A 20,175-nucleotide genomic window follows, 5' to 3' on the forward strand; every position below is an offset into this window, starting at 1 on the left:
AGAGTGTGTGCTTAGCATGCATGCACGGGTCCTGAGTTCAATCCCCAGTACCTCCACTAAAATAAATAAGTAAATAAACCTAATTACCTCTCCCCCAAAATAATAATTTTAAAAAACTTAAATAAATAACAAGCAGGTCTCAGCCGCCGTCGCCTCTCCACTGAAGCAATCCCTGTACACGTTTCCTTAGTTGAAATGTTCATTGCTCTACTTGTTTATCTGACACCCAGACTCTAATAAATCATCTTCTTTTTTTTTCAGATTTGTAAAATAGAGAAAGTGGCCCTAGAGCTGCTAATACGACTTTCTCAGCAGAAATACTAAAATCCCTGTTGTGGGAAGAAAAAAAACCAAACTCACAAAGACAGCTGTCTCCCTCGTCCAGTTAAATTCACTCCAAGGCACAAGTGACAACCAGGGGAATGTGGTTTATGAGAGTGGGAGATGAAGACTCTGGGAGTGGCGACAGGTAGAGAGATGAGAGCTCTGGGGGTGGGGACAGGCAGGGAGACGGGGGCTTTAAGGGTGGGGACAGGCAGCACCCCTGCCCACGGTGCCTGCCAGTTCCTACAGATCGAGGACCCCGACAGACCAGGCGATCCAGCTTGCCGGTCCTTGCAGAGGAGGAGAAAGGGGAGTGATGTGGCGAGGGAGGGAGGTGGGCGGTGAGAAGAGGGTGAGGTATGAGGCGATAAAGAAAAGGATAGTCGGAGGCGCGACTTCTCCCGCGAGCCGGAGCCTAAGGATGCCTGCCGCCTGGCCCCGCCCCTACTGCCGCATGGCTCCGCCCCTGCCGCATGGCCCCGCCCCTGGCCCGGCCCCGCCCCGCCCCGCCCGGCCCTCCCGAGGCAGCTTTTGGCCGCCACCCCCGCGGGCGCTCGGAGCCAGTGCGCCGGCCAAGTTGCTGCCATCGCCACGATGTGGGCCGTCCTGCCGCTGCTCTGCGCCGGGGCCTGGCTCGTGGGTCCCCCCGCCTGCGACGCCGCCGAGCTGGCCGTGAGCTCCTTAGGTAAGGGGAGGGCGCTCGGAGACCCACTGGCCTCCCCGGGAGGCGACCCCGGAAAGGGGCCTGGCAGGTCGGAGACTTGGGAGTACTTAGGCTGGGGGTGGGGGGGACCATGGGCTCCAGAGGAGCCGGCAGGGCATTTCTCAGGCTCGAGGCTCAGGGGATCTGCGTGTTGGAATCCGGGATCTGGGAGGAGTGACCTGCCCTGTAGGAAAGGAGGGGGCCGGGAGGAGGGGGAGGTCTGGAGGGCAGACGTCTTTCATGACCAGAAAAGCCAATGTCTAGGTGCCAAGGGTCCCCCTTGCCCGGGGGCGAGGAGGTGGCGGGAGCTGAAGACCCTAGAATGCCAAAGGAGCCCGCGGCCACTTCTGCCCTCCGCTCCTCATCTGGAGACTTAAAGGACTTTGATCTGCTCCTGCCAGAGAGAGCAGGGATTTTTCAGCCTTTTCTAGCAGCATCCCAGAGACTTGGCACCTAAGGGATCCCCAGAGGTGCCCTGAGAGTCTGTCTGAAGAACGGGCTAGACGGACTGTTTGGAGGAGTGACTGCGCTTAGAGCAATGGCTGTTTCAGGGGCTATAATGTTCAAAGGGCCCATGGTGTAAGGTCCAGTTCCAGGACTGCTCTTTATGGCCAGGTGAGCTGAGAGTAGTCCAACTTCATGCTGCTTTTAAACCCCGCCTTCTACTGCTGGGGCCCCAGGCGCCTCCGCGGGCTGAAGGCTCTCCTTTGCAGCCTCCTTCCTTCGCTGCTGCTGCCCACCCTCAGCCCACCCCTTACAGGCTCTGACCTCACAAAACCACCTGCCCCCACCTCACCCTGAGGCCCCAGAAGAGCAACCAAAGAGCAGCCTGGGCGCTAGACAAAGATCACTGAGGCTAAATCTTTACAGCCAGAATCTTACCTTATCCCTCCCCACCCATTTATGTAAGAAAGCCCCCCAGTCTGCAAGACTGCCCTGGGAGGGTGCCAAGCTCCAGCTCAGTCCCAGCCTAAACCCAGCTGCCCCCCAGCCGGGCCGTGCTTTACCCCGGCTGCATGGCCTGCATGGAGGAGGGCTGGCGCTGGAAGCTGTCTCAACTCCAGAGCCGGGCTTGGCCGACTTTGCCTATAAAGGACCAGGTAGGGAGTATTTTAGGCTTTGTGGGCCACACAGTCTGTAACAGCTGCTTAGTTCTGCATTGAAGGCAGCCATAGGCAGCATGTAAATGAGTGAGTGGGTTGTGTTCCTGGAAACCTTTATTTATAGACACTGAAATTTGAATTCAAACGATTTTCAGGTGCTACAAAATAATTTTTCCCCCAACCATTTAAAAGTGTGAACTTTCTTAGCTGGTGGGCCATTCCTAAACAGGCAGCAGGCCAGAGTTTGCTAACGCATGTTCTAGATGCTCACTCTCACATGACCCCCCAGACAGGGTATTACATAAGGTCTGTATGCTTTCTTTCAAAAGTCACAGTGGATTGAAATGGGTCTATCTGAGGTTGGGGCACAGGGGTCACCAGCAGAAACTTCTGGCCCGGCCCCAAGATCATCTCTTGCTTTTTCCTCCACTGACCTCCAGTGAATGAAAAGTAATCTGGGTTTACACACCTGCTTATTGCTTTTGAAACCGCTAGAGGCAAACACTAGTCAGTTGTCCTAAACTCCATCTGCCTCAAACTTTGGTCCTAGGTTGAGGTCTGTCTTCCTCTGAAGCCATCAGCTGTAGCAGGGCCTTAACCAGGATTTGCAATCCTCTGAAGCCCCACAAAGAGCATGTATCGGAGAGATGTGCATTTCATTCCCAGGGAAAAGGACTACTGCTTGGTTTCTGGAACAGATCTGTGACCCACAAGGGGAGATCTAAATTCTCTACAGCAGTGATCTTCAGATTTCAGGGTATGGATCCGTGGGAGAACACAAAAAATTCCAAGTGATATCGGCACAGACAGGGAATCAATTTCCAAACCCTTTACTTCCAAGAGGAGAAAGGACTTCTACGTATCAGTTGATGGGGTTCTAGAAATAACGTTGAGTAATAGAGCACCATGTGATTTGGGGCGTAGGAAGGAGTTCAAAGAATTGAGTGACATTACTCTAAAAATTGCCTTCTGTTCCCAGAAGCAAGAAGCAATGAGCAATCCTGCTTATTGGAGCAGAATTTCTCATCCCTTTGACCTATTATGAAAACAAAGACCAGAATTAATGCTAACCCATTCAAAAAAATAGGTAATATCCAACCACAGGGAGGGGGGTTGTTAGTATGGTTTAATTTACCTCATTAAGAGAAGCTTTTCCTACAGAGGTTTACAGTTACTGTTTATAAGGTGTAATATATACAAAATGTTTTAATCAGGTGGAGTGTTAATAATTGATGATGATAACTCAATCCAGAATAATTTTTTTTAATATTCAGAGGTGTATGGGTCACAGGAAGTATAAGTAATTCACATTTATACTTTCTGTTCTTGTTGTTGCATAAAAAGATGTTAGAGCGATCAAGTGTAAACAGATGCTCCCTTAGGATAAAACTCTGTGAGGCTGGGATGGAGATGGGGTTTCAAAGAGAAGAATAAAATATGTAAAATATCCAGTTCTTATAGAAGAGCTTCGTTCATGATTATTGATGGTGGGTATCAAATCTTGATGGTATATGGATTTCGTTGGCCAGCTTGAAAAGAATGATGTAACAATCTTATTTTAAAATGCTATTATTTACAGTAGGCTGGAATACATCCTTTGCAGCTATTAAATTTGAAATTAAATTTTTACATAACTTAAGAATGTACACAGGTAGATATAGCAGGAGTCCACAAGTGACTAGCCAGCCTGTTTTTGTAAATAAAGTTTTATTGGAACAGTCACACCTATTTGTTTTCACACACGAGGACAGAGTTGAGTAGTTGTGACAGACTGTAGAGACTGCAAAGTCCAAGATATTTACCATCTGTCCCTTTAAAAAAAATTTTGCTGATCCTTGGGGTATATGGGTTTTTTAATTAACTTCTTATTGAATTATCACATAATACAGAAAAGTGGACAAATTAAATTATGCACTTCAGTGAATTTTCAGAATCTAAACACATTCATGAAACCAGCACCCAGATGACGACATAGAACATTACCAGCACCCCAGAAGCCCCCTCTGTATCCCCACTAAGGATAACCACCATCCTGATTATTAATATCTTAGGTTAATGGCGTATCACTTTTCCAAATTAATTGGACTACAAAAGCAGTAAGAGTTTGTGTTACTTCTTACATTCTGCATTAGATAACACCATTTTTGGTGCTTTAAATTTAGCCTAGATTCCTAAAACGCAGATCAGTTCTGATGTGCCCTACTTGACTACGGAGGTTATTGCAAGACACCCAGGCCTAATTTTTTTTTTTTCTTTTTGCAGAGAAGTTTCATTTTAAGTCATGGATGGTGCAGGTTAGTGTTCAACTTCTTCTTTCTGAAGTTTTTCACTTCGGTAAATTTTCTGTTATTAGACCAAACTGCTAGGTTTGGATAATGAAGAGGGATTTTCCAACCTCACTCTCCTGGGTCTTTCCAGACTGAGAAATCGGTCAAGCGCTGGGGAAGAGTCAGTTAACTGAAGGAACCCCTTCCAAACAGTGGTCTCCAGTGATGAAGTCAGTCAGCTGACAGCCTTTCAAGCCTTGAGATTTACTTCCATATTTTATGTTCAGATCACGTTGCGTGCTGGCTGCAGAATCAGTTGGAAGACAGTGGTGCATATGTGTTTGAGAAATGGTGATTTCTGCCATCAACTTGACCCAGTACCAGCTGTGCTGTCCAGGTGCAACCTGCACTTGGCAGGTCTTTCTCCGGGGCCTCTTGTTCTGCTGGCTGACTCTCCCGCAGCTGCATGGGCTTCATTCTGGCCACAGGTCCCCAGAGGCAGACGGTCTGCTTTGTAACTTCCTGACTGTCATCAGAGAGACCCAGGACAGTGTCCCACCTACTAACACAGATTTGGCCAGAAGATCATGGCAGAAAGGAAACCTCCAGTCCTCCTTTTAGAAAACAATGCCGTCTCCTGCTGATGAGCTGCACCCTGTTTCCATGACTTATCGCTGATGTGTTTTGTTTCAGCACCAAAAGAAATACAGCTCGGAGGAGTACCACCACAGGCTGCAAGTGTTTGTCAGCAACTGGAGGAAGATAAATGCCCACAATGCTGGGAACCACACATTTAAAAGTACTGTGGGGCTGCCTTTCCTCCAGATGTCTCGTCCGCAGGGGAAGGGAGAGTCTCAGATCAGGAAAGAAATCAATTAGTAGCATCCGCTGATTAAAGGGCCCACTAGGGGCTTGGGGTGGAAGGAGCAGAAACCCAGGCTCTGAGGCTGTGGCTGGCTGACCTCAGGTTCTGGCTTTGCTGTTATTCTCTGTGAGATTCAAGGGGTTGTAATTTTAGGATGGAGCTGGTACCCCTCTGGGTGGTTGTGAAGTTTACAGGAGGCTGTACAGAAGCCCCTGCCCTGATGCTGCCATCTGAGGGTCCAGCCCAGATGCTCAGCCCTTGGATTGCTGTGGGGGGCCCTGCCTCTTTAGAGACATACTCTGGATTCCTGAGCAGCCTCTCAGGGCATCTGCCTTTGCTCCGGGTTAGTTTCAGTAGAAATACACACACACCGCACATACACTGAGGGCTCGGAAATGATGGCAGTGTCAGCTAAGATAGAAATATGATCAACAGGCATGAGGTGGGAGGAAATCTGAGTTCAAATCTCATTTCTGCCCAGTGTTAGCTGTGTGAATTATGGGGAAGTTGACATCTCTCAAGTTGTACTTGACTGTAAAGTGGAGAGAATAATGCTTCCCTTGCTGGGGTGTTATGAAGACTGAAGGCGGTAGCAGGGGAGAAGGCACCTGGTGCTGGTGCGGTGGTTCTTTACGCAGACATCCATCAGACTCACAAATGGAGTTTCCAAAAAAGTGGGTGCCCAGGCCCCACCCCAGACCCACTGCATCTGTGGGGTACAGCCCAGGGAATTCTAAAGCACAGTGAGGGTTGACCTTAGCATACTGAATTACAGTTGACCCTTGAACAACGTGGGGGTTGGGGCAGTGACCCTCTACACAGTTGAAAATCCGAGTATAACCTGTAGTTAGCCCTTCATGTACACGGTTCCTCTGTGGACACTGTTCCTCCACATCCAAGGCTCCTCCGTATCCACAGCTCCACAGGCAAGGATCCAGTCAACCCGGGATAGGGTAGCACTGTAGGATTCACTACTGAAAAAAATCCTTATATAGGTAGGCCTGCGCAGTTCAAACCCATGTTGTTCAAGGCTCAACTGTATACCACATTTAAAAATTGAATGGAGCCAAGTTGCCGGGACTATAACTAGGACAGTGAACGTAGGGTTTCATTATTTTTTCTGTTTATATTTTTTCTGCTCCTCTTCTGTTTTTGTTGTTGTTGCTGATTGTTCTCCCTTCTCTGTTCCAGTGGGGCTGAACGAATTTTCAGACATGAGCTTTGCTGAATTTAAACGCAAGTATCTTTGGTCAGAGCCTCAGGTGGGTGTTATTCATTGTGACCAAATCTGCATGTTTTCGCTCAAACCTTTGGAATAAGCTCATAACTTGCTCTGCTTCCAGCCAGATTCAGCCCCACCCCTGGCTGCAGCTGGGGTGCCCCGGGTTCTCGGGGGGATCCAGAGAGGTCAGCTCCCAGCAGTTCCTCAGTCCCTGCTCATGGCCTCAACAAGGCAGACCCCAAACCTAGGGTTGCCGGATAAAATACAGATGCCCAGTTAAAAGTGAATTTCAGATAAACAACAAACAATATTTTACCATAAGTATATCTTAAATATTGCACAGGATATGCACAACAGTTATTTATCTTTTATGTGGAACTCAAATTTAACTGGTGAACTGTATTTCCGTTTGCTAACTCTGGCTACCTTGTCCTAACTCCCCCATGCCGAGCTCCGAAAGGCACCTGTCATTCAGTGTTGGGCCCCAATAGATGGGGGTGGGATGGTTCTGACAGGCACACTCTTTTTCATTCTCTCTTGGTGATACCATTTTAATTATGCACTTTTCTATCAGAAAAGGTTTTCTTTTTTTCCCCTGAAAAAAATTTTAATTTGTTGTTTCAGAATTGCTCAGCCACCAAAGGGAACTACCTTCGAGGTACTGGTCCCTACCCACCCTCTATGGACTGGCGGAAAAAAGGAAATTTTGTCTCACCGGTGAAAAATCAGGTATTCATGACAATCCCCATCCTTTTCCCAAAAAGTAACCACATTCTCAGACAGTTTACCAGGAAGAAAACCCCAAAGAATCCCAAAACCACAGCAAGTATATCCCCAACTCTGGTTTTAACTCATCCTCTCTCGAGCTGCCTTCCTCTGAAAGGCCAAGTCGTCATTGTTTTTATGGACTGCTCTGAAGGATGGAAAAGTACTTCTTTACTAGCCTGAAGTTTACTTGTTCACTCTCATCTCTGACCCCACCGTCCTAAGTTCCCCTGGTCTCTCCTATAGAATCACCCAAAATATAACATTCTCTGAGCCCTTCAGAAACTGGACACTAGGACCCCATTCCTACTGCCCACTTATCCCCTCCGCAAGGCACCAGGGTCCAGCCCCTCCCTGGCCGGCTGCTTCCCTTAAGGTAGCTGCCGGTAGTCAGTGATCACAATGAAACCCAGCATTTCAGACATGCTGTGGCCGAGAGCAGGAGACTGGCCCCTCAAGGGCCGGCTCTTTGGGAATAGCGCCCCCTGCAGGGCATACTGTCCTAGGACGGCAGCGGTGGTGCCTTCCCAGCACTCAGGGCTGAGGACTGGGCCTCTGGCTGGGGCAGGGGTCCCAGTACAAGCTCTGTTCTGGAGACTCTGGACTTACCCTCTGCTGTCCCCTGAAAGTGACAGTGCAGTGACCTTCTTCAGAAAGTGTGACCTCTCGATCCCAGGAAATACGAGGTGAAGGTTTCCCTCCTGGAAGCACTTGGCTTTCCACTGCAACTCTCCACAAGAAACAATTTCTCCTTCCCCTTAAAGCCATGTGGCACAGCTGTAAATCTGCCTAGACAGGCGCACTGGGTTCCCAGAGCCTGCCTAGTGATCTCAATGTACAGACCAGCACCCAGAAGCCAAAACTAGTCTCCTTTCCCAGGGATCAGAGGGGTATAATGAAGTCAGCCCTCTCCCCCAAGACCCAATGGCAGTTTCTAGACCATTTGAGAATCCAATGACAGTTCAGAGCAACAAGTATTATGTGTGGAAGCCTGAACGCTTTGGGCAAGTGAGAACTGCCGAGAATGTTCCAGGTCTTCGTGTGAACTGTTCCTGGTGGTCGGGCAGGACGGAGCCCCCTGGGCGAAGCGGCCAGAACAAGGTGGTTACTCTCGTAGGTGTGTGTGGTCTCTCGCCGTGGCCGCTTTGTGGTTACAGATCCAGCAGCGAGATCCAACGTTAGCTCAGCAGCCTTGAGGGTTTCTCACTTTACAGAGGAGGAAACTCTGAGGGAAGGTGGTTTGCTCAAGATACAAGGCTAGCAGGTGACAGAGGGCACTTCCAGCCAGGTGTCTGCTCAACGCCAGTGCTGGTGGCTCAGCCCTGCTCTGCCTCCTTCAGCCATGGCCAACCCACCTCCTTGACCAGCTGGAGACCTCTGACCAGGCCCTCCCCTCCCTGCTGAGGCGAGGATCCGAGAGGAAGAGACTCCGGGGGGAGCCCAGTGTGCAGGTTCCTTGCATGGAGACAAGCGACGAGGACTCAGCTAGGGCAGTGGGGAAGGGAATCTTAGGAGCCGTTGCACAAGTAGAATGTGGAGCACTGAGCCAGTGAGGGGTGGACAAGGACAGAGGAGGCTGAGAGAAAAGCACAGACAGCAGCAGGTGACGTTCCTGAGCCCGTGGGGTAACTGCCTGACAGGCGCGGCCTTATCTACCCCCCAACAGCCCTGTGAGGCAAGCACGGCTGTTCCTGTGAAGAAACTGAGGGCTCGAGGGGCAGCGAATTGCCCAGGTCACATGGGCGGTGTGGGACAGAGCTGTGATGTGCCCCGGCAGGCAGGCTCCAGGCCCCGAGTCAGGAGGCGGGGCACGGCAGTGACTGTGGCAGAAGATGGTGAGGTGGATGGAGGGGGGAAGGACGGGCAGAGTCTGGGGCGTCCGGGTGGGATCATCTGGGGGCCGGGATGTGTGGGTCTGGGTGGAGGTCAGGGCCGAGGCAGGGTTTGGGAGTTGTTAGTGTAACAGGACTGTGGGTGGAATGAGATTGGAGGTGGAAAGGTGAGAGAGAAGGTTCTAGGAACAGGACTTCGGTGAGTCCGTCTGCTGGGAAACCGTGGGAGGAAGAGGAGCCAGCATAAGGAGCGCCAGGAGACCACAGGATGGGACGCGTGAGGTGGGGCCAGGCCTAGGAGTGCGCGGGCGCTGCTCCTTGTCTCCTTGACAAGCCTCGGTCTCCTCGTCTGTGGCACGGGGGCAGGGGTGCGGCTCACAGGGCTCGCGAGGGTCAGAGCGGACACATGTGCACCAGGGCTTTGTAGACTGAAGTCACGGGGCGCCCGGGTTCTCAGGGGCCCGGTCCGTGGGGCGTGGCTTTCTGACGCCCCGCCCCCCACCCCCACCTGCAGGGCGGCTGCGGCAGCTGCTGGACCTTCTCCACCACAGGCGCCCTGGAGTCAGCCGTCGCCATCGCCACCGGGAATCTGCTCTCTCTGGTGAGCGACCAGCCACGGGCGGGGTTGGGGGGGCACCTCCTGCAGGGGTCACAGCCTGGGCCTTCAGGCTTCTTTTTGGCTTTGGCCTTCAGTTGGACTTCAGGTATCCCAGCCCCATGGACGTTTGGTATGCAAATCTCAGTGAACACTTTTCTTAGAAAGAAATGAGGCTTACTGAGTAAATGGCCCAAGGGCTCCTTCCCGGCTGGGTCTGGCTGCTCCTCAGTTTGACAACCTAGGGCCTTCAGAGAGCAGAGCCTGCCTGGGAGGCAGCCCTCTGGGACCTGTGTCCTCTCCCAAGCTGGACATCTTCATGGAGGGAAGAGCCGGGACATGTGTTCAACTACTGACCGCCAGAGTGAGGGGTGACTGCCCAGCCCCTGCCTCCTGTGTGGGGAAGAGGGAGAGGAGAGAGGGCAGGGCTGGCGAGGGCCACGAGGGCCTTGGTTGAGGGGAGGCCTGTCCCCTCCCCCCCATGCCACCACGGACCCCCGAGCCACAGGCATGTGCGCCCTTCAGGGCAGCACTCAGACACGCGGGTCCCCATACCCTCACCTGCCCTCTTGGCTGCCAGGTCATCAGTGCACTTTTCTGTGATGTGTGCCGCCAGCTGGGCTAGCACCTCACACACACAGAGACCCTCCCTGCCCTTGGGGAGCTTATGACTTGGTCCTCCTGACCCAGAGCCGATGGGACCACAGGCGTGGGTCAGCAGGGGAGGCCCGGCGCCCACGCCCGTCCAAGAAGGCTCTCCGCTCTCAGCTCACTGGGTGTGTTCCTCCCTCCAGGCAGAACAGCAGCTGGTGGACTGCGCCCAGAACTTCAACAATCATGGCTGCCAAGGGTACGTCCCCGACCGGGGCGGGGGGGCCTGAAGTCCCTTCTCATCTCCCGCTGATCACTTCCAGGATGTGCTGGGCGCTGCCGCAGACCCTGCCCTCAGTGCTAGCAAAATTGGCCTCACTTAGGGAGGGAAGGGCACCTCACACGCCCAAGGCCTCTCAGCCAGAACAGGCAGAGTTGTAATCCAAGCCCAGGCCTGCCTGGTTCCAAAATCTATCCTCTTTCCCTGGTGTCTCCCGGATTTCACCTCACAGCATGGTTGACCTCATCAGCCACCAAGGCCTCTGGGCGAGCAGCCAAAAGAATTAATAGAGTGAAAAATGCATCATCCTCCAAAACCAAGACCCACACACAGATGTCCGCTTGGCCTTTCTACAAGTTCTTGAAGCTCTGGCCACCCCAGCTCAGCCGGCTGCACGAAGGACCTTTGTAGATGTGGTTCGGTGTTCAGGCAGGAAGGCTGCGTCTTCGCTGGGCCTGTTTTCCTGGCACGTTTTCAGAACAGGCTGCTAGGGATTTGCGCAAGTTTCCGTATGTCTGTAGCCCTTGTCTCCTCCCCACATGCAACGCTCTCAGACCTTTCCTCAGGATTGGCGGCTTTCCCAGCACATACACCCATAAAGCCAGGCCCCTCGTGCTCCCCAGGGCATGCTCCCAGCCTTGCCTCCCCTCACCTACCTGTGGCCCGTCCCCCCAGCCCCAGGGCCCTTGCTCCTCCTGGGGCCGAGTCCTGGGAAGGCCTCGTGCTCCACCTGCTGCTGTGGCAGCAGCCAACACGGGGGCCTCCTGCAGACAGCATGCTCCGGGCCTGGGGCCGAGACCTTGGGTAAAGTCACAGCCTAGTTACTGACCCACCATCATGTCATGTTCAGCCTCACCGTCCACCTCATTTTTGGTCACTTTCCTCTCTGTCATTCACAAACACCACCCATTGCAAGAGTCTGAAAGGGTGCTCTGGGGCCCCACCATTTTCGAAGGGGTCATTTTTTCATCCATTTAGCAAATCTGACCAAGCACCTGCTATGTGTCTTGGTACAGGGGATCCGGCCGCTGACGTTCTAGCTGGGCCAGACAGGCCATAAACAGGTGTGCCAGAGATGGGGTGGTGACAGAGGCTGTGGAGGAGAAACAGAGACGGGACCGGGCATTGCTGGGGAGCTGTGGCAGGGAGCTGTTGAGTTCTGTTTACAGGCAACGCGATGTAGGAAAGATCCACTTTGGGGCCAGATGCTGGCTACAGTGAGTGGCCCTGGGCAAGCTGCTCAGCCTTTCTGAAACGCAAGAAAGAACACCATCTACCTCTCTAGGTTATGAGGGGTCAGACAGTGGTGTTTGCCAGGCGGGGCCCCGCAGGCACAGCGGTGGCGATATTGGTGAGCCGGGCAGACACTGTCGGCTGTCCTGTGGGAGTGCCCGCTCCTGACAGAGTAGGGGCCTGGCTTCGAGGGGCCTGTCCCGCAGAAGCTCGTGCGGCTGGACCTTGGGCCCTCCTTAATAGCCTCTTCTGAGCTATGTCCTGAGGCCAAGCAAGTGCGGTGGCATTGCTAGCCCCTCGGGGACTTCCCTGTCACTGAGCCGGGCAGGCCCCACCTCCACTGGGGCCAGTCCCAGGTGCGCACAGCTGTGTGTCCTTCTTGCAGGGGTCTCCCCAGCCAGGCCTTCGAGTACATCCGGTACAACAGGGGCATCATGGGTGAAGACACCTACCCCTACAAGGGCAAGGTAACTCCGGGCAGCCTGGGCTCGGCTTCCTGGTCTGCAGCGCTCCCTGTCTCCTTCTTATCCCGGCCTCGGAAAACATCCCTTCTCCCCACACCTCTTGAGGGCTCCCGGCTCCCACCTGAATTCTCAGAGCTGTCTCTTCAGGTTCACTCCTTCACCTCCTCTGCTCACCTGAGCCTGGCGCTCACCAACCCGGGGGCCTCTTACCGCCCTCCCTGTGGCCGCACAGTCACTCTCCTCACCACCTCTCCCGTGCCTCGCGGGCGTGGCTCTGGCTCCCCCGGCTCCCCTCCTGCTGCTGTGCGTGCGCCAGAGCACCATCTGTTGGCTTCTTCCCTCCCATCCATCAGTAGCTCGTCCACAGTCAGCCTCGTGCTGACAACACTCCTGGACCCACACCCACTTCACCCAGCGCTTGCCCAACGTGCAAGGGCCTCTCCTGTCATCACCTCAACCCAGCCTGTCCACGGCTAAGCACCTCATCTTTCCCCCAAACCTGGGACTCCTCCTGTATTTCCCCACTCAGTGATGGGAGGCACCAACCTTCCCTAAAACCTCTTGGTCACCAGTGGTCTGTTCTAGGGGTGGTCTCCTGCCAGACCCTCGCTTCAGTCAGCCTTCTGACATCATCATAGACTTACTCATGTCATATCCTTTGGTCCAGCCTGTGTCCCTGCCCCTACTCGGACCTTGGCATCCCTTCATCCTAGGTCACTTAAGGTGGCCTCTCCTTGGACCACCTCCACCCGGGGGCTACCAGAGTAGCCTCTCAGACCCAGCTCTGACCACACTCTGCCTTGTTCAGAACTCTTCAAAGGCTCCTTGGGGCCTGCAAGAGAAAGTCCAGACTCTTTGGCCTGTCCTTCGAGTCCCGTCCCACCCCCACCCCACCCGGATCTCTTTCCAGTCTAGTCTGTTACTTTACTCCCCCCATCATTAAACTTGTGCTCCCACCAAACCACCCACTGGTTCCTAATGTCAGGTCCTGCCCCTCTTGTCGTCCTGACCACCTCTCTCGTCTCAGAAGGCCTTGCTCTTCCCTCCACGTGACCTACCTCTGCGCCTACCTCTTGTCTGCAATTCCCCGGGCTGAGACTAGCCCTCCCTTCGCCTCCCATGCAGGCTCTTACTTGCCTCCATTTCTCAGCAAGCTTCCATGGACTGGGTTAGGCCCTTCCTCATGCTCCCACCAAGTGCCACGCGAGCCCACCTCTGCCAAAGCCAGACAGGACCATCTCCTCCCACTAGACTATGGTCCTTGAGCACAAGGATGCCTCTAATTCCCTCTTAAGTGACCCCACCCACCACCCCTGGCACTGTAGCTTTTGCTTTATAAATGTTATCAAATTGTATAGGGGAGGCCTGAAGTCTCAGCTCAGGGCCGAGCATCCCTAACCTGTATTCCATGCCCTCTGCTGCCCTGAACAGGATGATGACTGCAAGTTCCAGCCCAGTAAGGCCATTGCTTTTGTCAAGGATGTAGTCAACATCACAATGGTGAGTACGATCCTTCTCTTGGATGGAGAGTGTGTTCTGATAAGGAAGCCAGTGTCTCCACTGCTGTTAGATGACCAGGTGTTGGTGACAGGGCATGGCAGGGCAGCCTTTCCTGGCAGCGTATCACTTTACCATTGAATCTCAGTCTCCATGGTGGCAGCAAGGTGGAGGATGGGAGGGAAAGAACAAGATACTGGCAGTCAGATGCTGTGGTTCTGACCTGAGTCCTCACAAGTCTTCATCCTTGTGTTTCAGTTTTCTTGCCTATAAAATGCAAGCAGTAATCCCCATCCTGCCAGAGAGAACGTGAGCATGCGTGTGACGTCAGCGTATGTCTGTGTAATGTTGACTGTGAATGCACTGAGTACGAATGTGCGTCCCCGTCAGGATAAGCCAGGTTATGCTGCAGTAACAACTCCAAACTCTGAATGGCCTAAAACAGAGTCTGTGTCTCGCTCTTGTGACGTGTCTCTCAGCTTAAGCAGGGCTATTCTCTGTGTCATTGGCTTCACTCCAGTACCCAGGCAGAGGGAGAGACACTGGTAAATGATGCACTGGCTCTTTAAGCCAAAACAAGTTACACAGCCACACCTCACTGCAAGTGGATGGAGAAGTATGGTCATATCCTGTTTGTCCAAGAGAGAGCTGGATGTGTGAACAGCCCTTGTGACTCGAGTGTGTGCCTGTGAGTGTGGGAGAATCTGTTCAAAGAGTGAAAGAATCTGTGGCTGTGTTAGGTGTGATGTGTATAGCTGAGATTGTGAGGCTGAGGCTGCGTGCCCCCACATGTATGTGTAAGTCACAACGTGATGTCTGTGTGACAGTAGCTACCATTTAACTGAAGCACGTGCCAGGCAGTCGGCAGTGGTAGTAACAGCGGAAGTTTCTGGCATGCGTTCCAGGTGCCGTACCAACCACTTAACACAGATTATCTCCTTTAGACAGCAGACAACCCTGGATTAGTGTCATTATCCTCTTCCCTTTATAGATGAGGAGACATGTTTGGAGTGGTTAAGCAATGTGCCCCAGGCCACAGAGCTAAGAAGTGGAACCTGGATCTGAACCGAGATCCTGTCATTCCAGAACCTACAACCTATAACTGGAATGTTTCTGTGATACATTTATCTGCAGAAAATAGCCAGTTTCTCTTAGACACACCCACCGAGGGCTGACCGACTCTGGCCCATTTGTATCCCACTAAGAGATGAATGCGGGGCTCAGAGATATCCTTTTTGCCCGGTGCCCAGGCAAGCCTTGTCTGAGACACCCGGAGGGCCCTGAAGGGCCAGCCGGCACTGGGTCCAGCCCTCCGTGGCCGGGCCGACAACACGCTCCCCTCTTGGTGGGCAGGCCTTCCTGTCTCCTCTACATTGACCTGTCTGCGCTTACAAGGCCTTTACTGAACATAAGGAAGGAAGCCACTTACTTACCAGCTATTCGCTTTTTGCAGCTGGATCTCTGCCCACCCCTCCAGGGAGGGAGGACTGAGGGAAGGCTGGGTGCCTCGACCCCTCCAGCATGTCCTCCCCATCAGCAGAGTCCTGGCCTCAGCTCACGCTCATTTCAACTCCCAAAGGGTGCCAGCCAGGGGAATGGCCTCCTCACTCATGCTAACCCAGTGGTTCCCAGCAGAGATGCTTGAAAAACTCCTGCTGCCTGGGACCCACCCCAGAGATGTGGATCTCATTGTCTGGGGTGCAGCCTGGACACTGGGCTTTTTTAAAGCTCCCCAGGGGATTCCAGCTGCTGCTCTCACCTGGCCTCCGCAGCTCCCTTCCAAGCTGGAGCCTCCAGGAAGCCTCTGGCTTCCTCCCACCTGCCTTCCCCAGCCGATGGGGATGCGTCCTTGTTAGGCACACAGCTCTTTGCTGGGTCTTCTCGTTTCCACCACCATCTGGGCCTTATATGTGCACAGCCTCCTAAACCCTGTGTTCTGCCACAAAAACTCCTTAGACTGGCTTTGTGGGTGCAGGGGATCCTGGGAGCTGGAGTCACATCACCTCTGCACCCTCTGGAGCCCCTGGCTCATGGAAGCACCTTGCTGAATGGTTGTGAGTGCGCAAATGAATGGGTCCATGCTGCACCCTGGGCCTGACCCCACAGAGTGGGGGTTCTCTAGGAGCAGAGCAGGGAGGGGGACAGAGACAAGCCCACGACCAGCCCAGTGAAACCGAGGGAGGTCACAGTGCAGCCACAGCTTCGGAGGAGGGACCTGTTAGCCAAAAGGACCTGGAATCCCAAAGGCTCCTGACCATTCAGACACAAGAGGGCGGGGTCCCCATACCAGCCCCCAATATCTATGGCCCAGCTCTGCTGTGAGGAGGGGCAGCTCCCCCTTGGTGGCGGCTTTTTGGCCTAAAACAGCCTTCTCTTCCCTCTGCTTCCTCCTGGACGTCAACGTTGCTCTGCGCCTCTGTCCCCTACCTTGGGGCAGAGGGTCACGCTTCTAAGTAGGGTCAGGAGGTGGCAGAGCCTGTGTGTCCAGCTGTCAGCCCCTCCGTCTGTCCACAGAATGACGAGGCGTCGATGGTGGAGGCGGTCGGCCTGCACAACCCCGTGAGCTTTGCCTTCGAGGTGACTAACGACTTTCTGTTGTACAGAAAGGGCATCTACTCCAGGTAAGCCGGGCCCGACAGTCTGCACGGGAGGGGCCGGGGGCCTCAGCCCTGAGGCTCAGGACCCGTGGCCTCCGGTGTGGCGAGGAGGAGCGGGAGGTCAGAGCCAGGCCACATGGAGCCCAGGGCTCACTCTTCCTCAACAGAGGAGCTGCCTCTGGTTATGAAAATCTATGTTCAAAAATTTGAAGATGTGAAATAGGGAAGGGAAAGTAGCTGCTCTCAGATGCCAGGATCCTGTGCTGAAGGCTTCACCGCAGGGTTTCCCAGAAAACCCGAGTTGCTGACACGTCTAACACGGGGTTCATCTCATGCACGCCTCTTGCCTATTTTGCAATGTGAGTTCAGCCGCTTCTGGCAGCTGCCCAGCATCTACGTCGTGGCCTCCTCTTTGTCTGGCCATTCCTAAATGCTTGTGTTCTCCAGGGCTTTCTCCTCAGACACTCCTTGAACTCCACGGACAACAGTTTGCCAAGAATCTCCAAGTCTCTGTCTGGCAGCCTGGTCTCTGCCGAGCGTTGGACCCGTAGAGCCAAGGGCCTCCCTGCCACATCTGGCTGCACGGCCCATGGAGAGCTCAGATCCTATGTGTTTCCTCCCTGTCATCAGACGCTGCCCCACTAACGCTGCTCAGAAATGTGCTCTCACTCCCTCCCCATGTCTCTGTCCACCGTTGCCTCCAAACTGGCTTGTCCTTGTGCCCCCACCACTGGTCCATCCTCCGCTCCGAGCCAGTCAGCCTCCTGGAACACCCTTCCTGCCATACCACCTTCTACATTCTCCGTGTCTTAGCCTGGCTGGGGAGACCCTCCTAATCTGGTCCTCCTTTCTCCAGGCTCATCTCCATCAGAATCACTTGCATCCGCCCTGTTCTTTCCTGTGCCCGCTCCAGCCCCACTGAAGAGTTTGTAGTTTTAGGCATGTCTGCTGCCTTCTCAGGGAAGCCTTTCCTGACCTCACCCCACCCCTGCCCCGCTGAATTGCATCCCATCCGCTGGGCTCCCAACAGCCTCCCGGCTGTCACAGCCCTCAGTCCACTGTATAGAAGTCGTCTGCCAAAGGAAGCTTCCTAAATTCAGGAGCAGTATTTTGTACCTTGCCTCAGGCCTGGCACATCCCAACAACTCAGCTACACATCAGCTGAATGAATATGTGACCGCTACAGTTTGTCCTCTAGAAATTCCCAGAATTTCCTCATGGGAACTAGTTCATGGGCTTAAATGGGAAACCTGTATATTTGCTCTAAATACAAGGTAAATGGAGGTACTGGGGACTGAACCCAGGACCTCGTGCACGCTAAGCATGCGCTCTGCCACTGAACCATACCCCAACCCCCGTACAACTTAATCATAGAAAGACGGCAACGAAGCGATGCTCTGTGAAACTAACTGGACACTGCTGCCCGCAGGGGGAGCGGCAGGAGGGCCGCTCTGCTTGCTGGAGCCGGGCCAGCACCACGCTCAGACCCTCTCCTTTGAGTGAGCAGAACCAAAGGGGCTGAAGGGAATACTTCTCTTGCCCTGGGACTTACATGGGAGTTAATTCACCACCTTAAATGCCTCTGAGTTCCCCCTTTGGGAAACATTGCTCTAAATCACTTGTTGGCTGTGATTGAGTCTTCACTTTTACCCTTTCCATATTTTCAAGCCTTTTTTATTTTCGTTTTCCAGTCCTTTCTGTCATAAAACTCCAGATAAAGTAAACCATGCAGTGCTGGCTGTTGGGTACGGAGAAGAAAATGGGACACCATATTGGATCGTGAAAAACTCTTGGGGTACCCGGTGGGGAATGAATGGGTAAGCAGCTTCCAGGTCCCAGGTCTGGGGGCCCTCGGGGAGGTCCCCCTACACCTCAAATACATGGTTTCTAGAAGCTGGTCAGCCAAGCCCTCGCCCCAGGCCAGAGGGAGAGGAGTGTGAGAATGCCACCTTCCCACCCCCAAGACCCCTCTAGTAACCCCTCTCCCATCCTGGACCCCAGATCTTAGCGATTCTGTTGGGAACAGGAATGCCTTTGGCTCAGTAGGGTCTGTGACCACCGCAAGGAAACAGCCCACAGCACAGAGCCCCCTGGGACTAAGCCAGCACCTGGAAGGGCCCATTTTTGAGAAATCTAGGCAATGAGATTACCCCTGATGGTTGACAGCCCCTCCTTCTAGAAGGCCTGGGTACATGCCTTCCCCCCAACCCCCGCAGTGAACCCAGGACCTCCTGCATGCTAAGCGTGCACTCTGCCACCGAGCTACCCCCACCCACCCTGGGTACATATCTTGATGTGACTTTGTCTGTCTCTCCTCTCGGACTCTGTGTCCTCATCCGTTAGCTCAGGGGTCCCAGGGATGATTGTAACTACATGAGAGCTAGGCAGGGCTAAGAAGGGGCCCTTGGAGAATTCTGGGAGCAGTGAGGTGCGGATAGAATAAGGAAGAGAGGTCATTTGGTGGCCAAGGAGAGGGAAGAAGTTATTCATGACGTCAGGTCAGAGATCTCCTGGGTCTCAGATAAGCCCAACGCTGTTTATGAATAAATCCAGAGGGGAAGACCAGGGGTGAGGAAGCCACCAGCCGGGCCTCACCTCCTTCCCTCTGCCCAGGTACTTCCTCATTGAACGCGGAAAGAACATGTGCGGCCTGGCCGCCTGCGCCTCCTACCCCATCCCCCTGGTGTGAGCCAGGATGTCACGGCGACTGGTTGGCAGAGGAAGGGAGGAAGGGCAGCCTGGGCCCTAAAACCCTGACCTGGAGGAAGTGGAGGGAGACCCACCCAGGGCCCTCTCACTCCTGCGGAGCCTGGAAACCCGAAGAAAACGAAGAAGAGTTCCACTCAGTAGCAAGCTCACCCACGTCTGCTGATGCAGAGGTGGCCCAAGCCGTGTGCCTTAGGCATGGTGTTTGACCCAACCCCACGTGGACCGAGAATATTCTTTCTTCCCAAAAGGGCTGCTTTTCACATCTGGAAGACACTCCATTGACCATTTTTATTCAATAAACATCTGTGAGTACCTCCCTGAGTCAGGCCTGTACTGCGTGCTACGGCCTGGGTCAGCCTCCGGGCTCAGGATGGCCTGGGTGGTGTTCCTGTCCACCAGATGGGGGACCCAGGAGGAAGAGCAGGTTTAATTTGATATCTTGATTATCTGTCCCTGAGTGGGTAGGGAGGAGCAAGTGTTCCAGGTTCTGACGGCACCAGAATTCAAACCCACATTGGTGGGCAAGCCTGTTCTCCACATGGAGAATAAACATTTCTCCAAAGAAGATACACAAATGGCCAATAAGCACATGAAAAGATGCTCAGCATCATTAGTCATTAGGGAACTGCAAATCAAAGTCACACTGAGATGCCACTTCAGAGCCACTAGAATGGCTCTGATCAAAAAAGACGGATGATAGTAAGTGTCGGTGAGGATGCAGAGAAATCAGAGCCCTCATCCACTACTGATGAGAATGTAAAATGTTGCAGTTGCTTTGGAAAAGTTTGGCAGTTCCTCAAAAAGTTAAAAATAGAATTACCGTATGTCCCAGCAATTCCGGACATAGGAGAATTGAAAACATATGTCCACACAGAAACGCATACATGACCGTTTACAGCGGCATTGTTCGTAATTGCCAAAATGGGGAAATAGCCACATTCTCATGATCGGACAAGCAGATGAATAAAATGTGGTCTGTTCATACAAAGGATTATTAAGACATAAACAGGAATGAGGTACTGAGACATGCTACCATGTGGATAAACCTTGGAAACATTATGCTGCATAAGAAGCCAGACACAAAAGACCACATACTGTCTAATTCCATCGCTATAAAATGTGCAGAAC

General features: G+C 53.2%; 1 protein-coding gene across 1 annotated transcript; it reads left to right on the forward strand.

Annotated features, from left to right (window-relative positions):
• Positions 1-831: 831 nt before the first annotated feature.
• Positions 832-19,368, forward strand: CTSH (cathepsin H). Its single transcript, XM_031691761.2, has 12 exons — positions 832-1,009; positions 4,393-4,424; positions 5,091-5,196; positions 6,454-6,524; positions 7,109-7,213; positions 9,596-9,682; positions 10,471-10,526; positions 12,166-12,247; positions 13,676-13,744; positions 16,256-16,362; positions 18,030-18,155; positions 18,952-19,368. The coding sequence occupies exons 1-12, from the start codon at positions 919-921 to the stop codon at positions 19,025-19,027; spliced, it is 1,008 nt and encodes a 335-aa protein (XP_031547621.2). The 5' UTR covers positions 832-918; the 3' UTR covers positions 19,028-19,368.
• The last annotated feature ends 807 nt before the right edge of the window (positions 19,369-20,175 follow it).

The sequence above is a fragment of the Vicugna pacos genome, chromosome 27 (genome assembly GCF_048564905.1).
Source record: "Vicugna pacos chromosome 27, VicPac4, whole genome shotgun sequence".
NCBI classification, from domain to species: domain Eukaryota; kingdom Metazoa; phylum Chordata; class Mammalia; order Artiodactyla; family Camelidae; genus Vicugna; species Vicugna pacos.

Excerpts from the sequence above, each read along its gene's own strand:
- CTSH (XM_031691761.2), top strand. The coding sequence starts at position 919 with ATGTGGGCCGTCCTGCCGCTGCTCTGCGCCGGGGCCTGGCTCGTGGGT. Across the intron at positions 5,197-6,453 it reads TGGGAACCACACATTTAAAA|TGGGGCTGAACGAATTTTCA; the intron begins GTACTGTGGGGC and ends TCTCTGTTCCAG. Across the intron at positions 13,745-16,255 it reads ATGTAGTCAACATCACAATG|AATGACGAGGCGTCGATGGT; the intron begins GTGAGTACGATC and ends GTCTGTCCACAG.